This window comes from Eriocheir sinensis, chromosome 58, assembly GCF_024679095.1.
Source record: "Eriocheir sinensis breed Jianghai 21 chromosome 58, ASM2467909v1, whole genome shotgun sequence".
In the NCBI taxonomy this organism is placed as follows: Eukaryota; Metazoa; Arthropoda; class Malacostraca; order Decapoda; family Varunidae; genus Eriocheir; species Eriocheir sinensis.
Window position 1 is genome coordinate 1,789,310 of NC_066566.1, and position 9,197 is coordinate 1,798,506.

A 9,197-nucleotide genomic window follows, 5' to 3' on the forward strand; every position below is an offset into this window, starting at 1 on the left:
CGATAAACTCCTCGGTGTTTATCTGGAAGGATGATGAAAAATTTAACGATTTATATACAAAGGAACATGGAATTTCGTTGTTAAAGCCAAGTCCCATGGCTGTGTGGGTCACTGATGATTGGGTATAGGATCAGAATATCACCAAATTACCTTTTCTAAACATACGGCTATTGTATATCGTTGAAATGTACCTCAACTATGCACAATCTGGTCAGTTTTTTGTAGTTTTGGCTTCAGCAATAAAAACTCACCTATGTAGATACTAGATAGCTTCTTGGCCATGTTGATTGAAGGGTGGAGCCGTGGAGGGCCGCTAGCTGCGAGCAGGAAAAAATACGGCCAAATTTCCCGAGCGCGCTGCTCCGCTCCGCGCTGCGCCGCTCTGCTTCCGGTGTAAACACCTGAGCGTCTGTACAGTCAAAACTATGTAAAAATTAATGCCGCTACTAACCGCTCTGCTCTGCTCTGCCCTGCTCTGCTTGTAGTGTGAACGAACCATCCACGAGCCATCAGCTGCCGACGACGAGAATCTTGTCACTGATATGAACTGAAAAATAAATAAATAAACAAGAAATATATATAAACAAGCTAAATAAATTAACATAGAAAAAGCATAAATAAGTCAATTAAAACAAGCAACATCATTAAAACAAGCAACATCAACGACAAGAACAACATATTGCTGGCTTGCTGCTACTACTAAAAAAAAAGTAGGCTATTTAATTTTACATCATTTTGCATCTATCCGGCTGTCCTTCCTTCCTCACAAACACACAAACTCGCAACAAAATAAGGCTTCAGATCAGTAATAACAAAATCAACAAAGACGGCAACAACAGTAACAACAACAACAACAAACTGACTTGCAATAGCCTATTAACAATCGCGTTTGGCAGTTATTTAGGTGGTAAGTTAATTAGGCACAGAGGAGGATGAAACACTAATTACCAACGTCACCTAGATACGACAATTAGGCATCAATAGTTAGTAGTTAGTTAGTTAGTTGGTTAGTTAGGCAGTAGATTGGTTAGTTAGAAAGTTAGGCAGTTAGTTAGTTAGTTAGATTTAGTTCGTTAAGTAGTTAGTTCGTTGGTGAATTAGGCAGGTGATTAGTTAGTTAGGCAGTTAGATAGTTTGTTAATTAGGCATCCCTCACCACACAACTTACATCACTAAAAAAAAAAAGAAAAAAAACAGATCAAACCCCGTATTTTTAAACGTATCTGCGCCTCAGTTCGCCTATTTAAAAGGTCTAGTTGAAGTTGCTGGGCTTTTCATGGATTTTTTGTGGTCCTAGATATAGTTTTACCCGGCTTCTGCATCTACAACGGGGATAATCGACAATGAAAACCCGGTTAACCTTCTCTGTGGCCTTGGAAAATGGTCGCAATGGGAGGACGATACGTTTAAAAATATGAACCCAAGCATTCACGTCCAAACACCAAAGATAACACAATATTTCAACTTGTTCTGCCCCGCCATGACTCCGCTGGTCACGTGACAATAACAAACACCTAGTGACTCCCCTCATTATAACCACACCACAGTACGTACATAAACACAGTCACGGGGTTATAGAATGGCCTACGCTGTTATTTTCTAAAGGAAGACACAAAGATGACAGGCAGGGAGCAACTTACCAATTAACACGTAGAGGTGATGAAAAGGCACTTACCCACACAAGAGCCGCGCGCAACACTGGCTGGTTTCTTCTTCTTCTTTTGGCCTGTATTGCTTTGTATCGCTTCGTAGATCCTCATCCTCCTCTTTATCCTCTCTTCTGTTTATTGACACACTTCTTTCTTCTTTTTCTTCCTCCTCTTCCTTTGATGCATTACACTATTTATCTTTCCTCTATAATCCATTTTCGTACTCTAATTTTCACGAAGCCCAAAGCACCCCATGATACACAGAAAACGACGAGTGTGAGTATCATTTTATTGTAAACTATGAAGTACAGTGTAAAGTCATGATGGAAAGATGCAAAAAATATCGAGTAGCAACAATATATGTGTAGGTACGTACAGTCGTTGAAGAAAAGGATGTCTGCAACTCCACAACACAACCCGTACGCAGTGACTTCACCGCCCTGTATGGCGTGAAGGGCAGACTGCTTTATTTTCCCTCGGTCTTTTTGTTTGCTTGTTGGATGTGTGTGTGTGTGTGTGTGTGTGTGTGTGTGTGTGTGTGTGTGTGTGTGTGTGGAGAGAGAGAGAGAGAGAGAGAGAGAGAGAGAGAGAGAGAGAGAGAGAGAGAGAGAGAGAGAGAGAGAGAATACACTGAAATAAAGTTCTCTATAATCATACAACAATATATAACAACAGAGGTCGCTCTACGCGTAGCACCGAGGCAGGCAACACAGAAGGCAGCTGGGTGAGTGGCCGCGGCGGGCAATCACGGCTGCCTGGCGCGGCTCAAAGGCGGGGCAGGAAGGTAAACAGGTGAAGGAGGCACTCAGTAAACATCCTTTCATCCACGAAGATTGAGAGATGCATCCTGCAGAATATTATTTAAAATAAACATAAAAATATGAAAATTTCTCATAAATTCTTTCTGGCCACATAGTGAAAGAAGGATTGCCTGCATGGAGCTCCCCTAGGTGGACTGATCGAGTGGCCTTTTGTAGCTTCCTTATGACCGTGTGTGCATCCTTGCGGTAAGCTCGTACTACAGTTCAGGCACAAGGCAGAGGTGGGGGGGATGAGGTGGACGGGTCAGGCCGCAAGCCAGCAATGGGCAATGATCTGGGTCAGGGGCGGGATCAACAGTGTGGCGGGTGTTGCGTGGCCGGTAAGGCACGTGAACGTTACGCTGATCAAAATACTCGATTGTGTTGTGTAATATTGTCTTGGGACTTCTTCATCATGCTAAAGGCACAGCTGGCAACAAAAGTTAAGAATCAGCGATTCAGGCACAGTGTTTTAAAGTGTGTGAGGTCAGGAAGCAAGGCTCTCGGTGACAATCTTAATTTCCATTCGAGCAGACGGCTAAAGAAGGCCCAGTCAGGCAGTTCCCAGGGGCCGCCACCACACTGACTCAGCCCTGTTGTTTCGTGTACTGCGTGATGCTCCAATCTAAGCCAAAACCTTTCTCGGTGTCTAATATTTATCGTGGACTCCTAATGGCCAGGCCGGCAGCGCCCCAGGCCCCGCCACCACATGTCAAGGTCCTGCTGCGTCGTGGTCTGCGAGCTGTTGTGAAGCCTGAGGCACAGTTCACACAGAGGAGGCCTCAGCGTCGGCCTCCAGAACGCCCTCCACAGGTGGTACTCGGCATACTCCCGAGGGTTTTTCTGCAGGCGAAGCAGCAGGTGAGCCAACTGGAGCGGCCCGAGGCTTCCGGCGTTGATGAAGGATTTGTGTGGCAGGAAGGCGGAGTAATTGGCACCCCCCAGCACCACGGGCACCAGGCCGTGCACCAGCGGCCGCCACACCTTCTCCGTCACGTAGGCGTCACACAGGGCGTTCTCAAAGGCCAGGTAGAAGAGGTACCGGACGCCAATCACCTCCCGCCAGCAGCTGTCGTCGCGGTGCTTCTCCCTTCTGCTGCACCTGAGGGACGAGAACGGCACAAGATAAAATCGTGACTCCCGAAAGTAAGTTAAGAATTACTGTCAGAGGGCGTGGTGCAGGTAACTGACACCAACACCTTCACCTACCCACTACACTTTCGATCTTTGTTTCGATTCAAGCGACATGCTCATCTCATTTCTTGGGTGTGTAAGACTCTGCACTACTATAAAAGTGCTAAAAATGCTGATTCCTAATTCTAATAATGCTTGTCTTCACACAATAACTCTATTTTTATATAAATGGCTAATAATCAGAGATGAGCTGGGTATTTCAAGTCACGCGTCAACAGATGGAAAGCCAAAGTACGTGCGGCAGTGTAGCGACAGTGTCATGAATTGGATTGAGTACGTACATTGTATACCAGAAAGAGAAAGGCGGAGAACGTTGGTAAAAGCTCTCCTCTCTCAGACTGATAATGATGGTGTTGAAATCCACTCACCTCAGAGGGCCGCAGGTTCCGTACACGTCGACGGCCACGTGCTGCTGGAGGCGCCGCACGTACTCCTCGCGGCGGGAGGCGGTGTAGCAGTGGGACGACATCCAGGCCACCAGACGCGGCCTCGTCAGGAAGGCCCTCCAGGACTCTCCCGCGGGGCCTGGCGGAACAGCAAGAGCAAATCAGTAAACGGAAATCCGTGAAACTCAGAGGCTACAAGAACTAAATGAAAGGACTTTGTCAACGGCAGAAGAACTGACATTTGTTATAATCTTCAGGCACAGATAAAAGAATAAAAAAAGCTAGGTGTCTAAAGGTGATAGAAAAAAAACATATTAGGATCAAATCAGAACAATTTAGAGCCTTTCAAATGGGTCCTGAAGGTAAGGCCTAAACTAAACTAAAGAATTCTGGTCTACACAAAGGTTTCCGATTCCTTGGGACATCCGTAGCTCTGCCTATAAATTAACTCAGGCTGGGGATGGTAATGTGTTTATGTGTTTACCTGAGGGACTGAACGGACTCTGCCTCGCCCTTCCCCTCACGAGAGAATTAAAGGGATCCAATACTATTAATCATGTCCTTTCATTCACGGCACAGGCAGCGGTCTGTTGGGATTTTCTTATCAAATTCTCGGCGATGTATAGTCTTTCGAGGCAACTGGTTATACGATTAGTAGTGTTTAGAGAGAGAGAGAGAGAGAGAGAGAGAGAGAGAGAACCCACCCCATGTTGACTCTGCCTTCGTCAGTCGCGTCCTCCCCCGTCAGGAGTGGGCGGACTACAAAGCATGAACAGAGTCAAAATTCCAAATGCAAATATCAAAAACTGTTGCTAAAAATCGCGAGTTGCAGAATCATCAAGCGAAAGTCACGCAGTTTTTTTTTTTTTTATTCACATTCATTAATTTAATTTTGGCGCCGCTTGCTGTTACGCTTTTTTTTTGTCCAGAATTTTTATTTGTCCTGATTGACCTCCCTCGCACAGCCACGCATCACACACACACACACACACACACACACACACACACACACACACACACACACACACACACACATGTATACGCCGTCATTTTATGGTATTTCGTTTTGTTTGTATTTTCCTTTTTTTTATTTGTTTGGTTGGCTGGCAGTTCGTTGGCTTGTTAGTTTGTTAAAAGCAAGTTGGTTAGGTAATTTCTTAACGAGCTACTTACGAGGTCGGGCTGTTAGTCTCTGTTAGCTAACCCCTTGACCGCGGATTCCCCACAAGAAGACATCACCAAGCTACAGGAATGGAACAAAAAGTGGCTGATACAATTCAATGAAGAAAAATGTAAAGTCCTGCACCTTGGGAGAGGATATCCAGCATACCGATACCACATGGGAAACACTCCACTATCCACCACAGAAGCAGAGAAAAACCTGGGAGTGTAAGTAACCAGGCTACCAATGAAAGCCGAATCCGTACCAATCGCAGCGGACGGGTTAGATAGATAAGCAGGTAGGCAGGTTGTCTGTTTGTTACCTAGTCCCTTAGTCAGTTGGTCTCGTTACTTCATAAATTCTTTAGTTAATTAGGCAGTTACTTGGTTAATTACTTAGTTAATCAGTTAGTTACTCCTTCATTTAATCATTTAGTTACTCAATCACCTAGTAAGTTAGTTGGTCAGGTAGATAGTTAGCCAGTTAGTTAGCTAGTTAGTGAGCAAATTAGTCAGTTAGTAAATAAACTAGTCAGTCAATCCGCTAGTTAGATAGACTGTTAGTTACTCAGTCAGGAAATCATTTGGTCAGGCATTAGCTGTTTATTATTTGAATGCTTACTTGGCTCCCTATCGACGTAGCGAGGCCAGGGGGACGGAAGCAGGCGAGGCAGAGTCTTCTTGTGATGCAGAGCGTTGAGGTAGGCGGCGTGGGTGGAGCTGGTGGCGTCGAGAAGGGCCGGACGAATGGGCGTGAAGGGAGGACGGCTTCGTGGAGAAATGGAGAGGGGCGAGACAGCGGCGGGGGCGGGGGGCGGCGGTTCGTCAGGGCCCCCATCAGCGGACAGCGGCAGTAGGGCCCCGTAAGGCTCCATGATGTCCGAGGCGGGGTGATAGGTCATGGTCCAGTTGAAGAGGCCACTCAGGTCTCGAGGGGCGCCTGCAACCTAAAGGGGAAGAAAATAACTACACTAACCAACTAACTAACTAACTAACCAACTAACTAACTAACTAACTATAATAACAAAATACCAACTATCTAACTAACTAACGGGCTCTCTATCTGACTAACTAATTAAGTAACAAACTAACTAACTAACTAACTAACTAATTTATTAACCCATGAACACACAAATAAACTAACAACCAAACAAACAAATAAAGCAAAGTATTGTAAACCATTCCTCTGTGTGTGTGTGTGTGTGTGTGTGTGTGTGTGTGTGTGTGTGTGTGTGTGTGTGTGTGTGTGTTAATTCCCTTTCCCTGAATCGTTGCAATAAAGAAAGAACACAATGCAAAATGTGGGGCAAGATAATTTTCATAGAATTGTAATAAAATCATAGAATCATAGAATTGTAAAAAAAAAATAATTTAAATAAAAATCCGCCGCTTTATCTTTTTTTTTCTTATGTCTGTGTGTCAATCTGTTGATGTGTCCACGCATGTGTCAATTTGCCGTGTCTTAAACTGCGTCTGTTATTCTGTCTGTCTATCTTTCTGCCTGTCTGTCTGTCTATCCGTGTGTCTATCTTCCTGGCTGTCTCTCGCGCAAAAAAAAAAAAAAAAAAAAAATACTATAGTTTCATGAGGCAGGTGTGAAGGATTACCTAATTAAACACAGATTCATGAGTGTGTGTGTGTGTGTGTGTGTGTGTGTGTGTGTGTGTGTGTGTGTGTGTGTGTGTGTTGGCGTGTGCGTGGAGAGCGCGTGTGAGGTGGCCAAGTGGAGGACGTGTTGCATTACGGGGATACGGGGAATGTGGAGGGGCGGCGGAGACCGTGGGAGGCGCGGCGTGGGCGTGAGGGTGTTGTGTGGAGCTGCTGTGAGAGGCGTGCGGGTCGAGGCGTGTGTGGGAGGCGAGTAAAGAGGAGAGAGAGGAGAGGAAATAAAACATCCTGAAAGACAACTACGAGAATCGACATAAAAAAAAAAAATGCGAATTAGAGAGCGCACGAGTTTCACGGCGAGGAATTGGAAGAGGAGGAAGAGGAGGAGGAGGAGGAAGAGGAAGAGGAGGAGGAGATAAGAGAAGCGGAGGAGGAGGAGCACAGCAGAATAAAAGGAAACAGTTTTACAAAGATGTTTAATGATAGCAAAAAATATGAAAAATTGAAGTAAAGCGAAAAGACACGAAAAAAAAGAAGCGATAACAGAAAGGGATGAGATAACGTGACAAAAAAACGATGTATTTAAAAGAACAACAGAACAAAACTTGAAGAATAAAAAAGAAAAAAGAAGTCACATTCAAAATCTACACGTCTTTTTTTTTCCATTCACTTTTCTTTCTTTTTTCATATTCCATAATTGCCTCACTTATTTCTGTTATCCAATATTTGTAAATTTGTTAAAGCTTTTTTGTGTGTGTGTTCCTCCTCTCTCCCCCTTCTTCCTTCTTCCCCTCCTCCTCCTCCTTCTTCTACTACTACTATTACTACTACTACTAATTCTTCTACTACTACTACTACTACTACTACTACTACCTTTCCCCCTCCTCTTCCTACTCCTCCTACTCCTCCTCCTCCTCCTCCTCATCATCATCATCATCCAGGCTCACCGGCACACTGGGGCGGAGTCTGAGGGCAGCGCGAGTGGAGTAGGGCGGCGCCTCCACATGGACCCACACCCAACGCTGCCACGACTCACGGCTCCGAGGCAGGTCCCGAGCGGCCACGCCCTCGGACTGCAGGGTGAGAGAGAGAGAGAGAGAGAGAGAGAGAGAGAGAGAGAGAGAGAGAGAGAGAGAGAGAGAGAGAGAGAGAGAGACTGACTGACTGACTGACTGACTGACTGATTGACTGGCTGATTATTGGGTATATGAAAAACCTCCATCATAAGATATGGCGACAAACAGTAGTGATAAATGCTTCTAACGAATGTAAAATTTAATATTGGATTATTTTCAAGCTACGTATTAAAATTCCATGCTTCTAAAAACTCCGGTCAATAGGAATATAAGGATAATGTCAAGCTAATGTCCTCTGTAAAGACTGATATTAGACGCTTCCGCCTCTCACATCAATAATTTCCTAAGGCCGAAAAGGAAATCAGTTGGGTTCTAATGAGACGATTTTTAGTTTCATGATACAGAAGAATGGTCAAACTACCGCCAGGCTCATCCATAAAACTACCCCTGGAAATGCTCACAACTCCTACGAAAGCCTTGTCAAATATGTGTGCTTGGGCGCCGAAATGTTCAAGAATATGTCCCTAAGTTTCTCCTCACCTGGAACAGAACAGCGGAGGCCTCGTGCTGCCTGGAGCGGTCGTGGGTGAAGACGCAGCGAGTCTCGGGACACTGCCCGGCCTGCAGGTCCACGCCGCCGCCCAACCGTACCCACCACGCCTTCCCGAACCACGTCGTCCAAAACAACACAACCTTCTCGCCATTGTGTCCTCCCACGGCCGCTGTCGACGATCCCGGTAGCCTGGGAGGTGACTCTTGCTTGTTGAGTGTCGGGAGATCGCCGTAGAGGTGGTGGCTGGCGTGGCTGGCGTGCTGGACGAAGTAAGGCTCGAGTGTGATGAACAGCAGGACCCACAGCACACGCCCCGCCGCCACGCATACGCCCGCCGCGCCCAGCCACAGCAGGGCGCGTCGGGCTCTCGCCACCCTCAGCATGGCAGTCGCAGGCGTCCATCAGCACACCCGGGAACGCGGCCACTCAGACACACTCGCCCTGCACAGCACCATGGCGGGCCTCGACTGTAAAAAGAAGGAATGTAGAATACTGCTGCTATACTACGAAAAAGCAACAGCTACTACTACTACTACTACTACTACTACTACTACTACAACAGCAAGTGTGGATGAGGAATGTGTTGGCTCCTCTGTTTGTGGGAGTGTTGGTACTTGGTAGAATGATAGCGAGCGACTCTTTGATAGGCGTCAGAGTGGATGGGTGGTTGTGATGGCCAAGGCGCAGAGGTGGATGACTTTTGGGATATGGTTGTTTGGTGGAAATGCGAACGGGTGAGTGTGGTGGCTGTTTGGGGACGCAGGGTAAAT

At 46.1% G+C, this 9,197-nt stretch overlaps 1 protein-coding gene across 1 annotated transcript in view; it reads right to left on the bottom strand.

The window, feature by feature from the left end:
• Positions 1-1,924: 1,924 nt before the first annotated feature.
• The window catches only part of LOC126985029 (alpha-(1,3)-fucosyltransferase C-like), a 12,716-nt gene continuing 5,443 nt past the window's right edge, over positions 1,925-9,197 (bottom strand). Inside the window, exons 2-6 of the mRNA XM_050839272.1 lie at positions 8,415-8,894; positions 7,746-7,871; positions 5,813-6,137; positions 4,012-4,168; positions 1,925-3,551 (exon numbers count right to left, since the gene is read on the bottom strand). Coding sequence (XP_050695229.1) covers positions 3,119-3,551; positions 4,012-4,168; positions 5,813-6,137; positions 7,746-7,871; positions 8,415-8,810 — 1,437 coding nt within the window. The 5' untranslated portion in view covers positions 8,811-8,894 and the 3' untranslated portion in view covers positions 1,925-3,118. The remainder of the gene's footprint in view (positions 3,552-4,011; positions 4,169-5,812; positions 6,138-7,745; positions 7,872-8,414; positions 8,895-9,197) is intronic.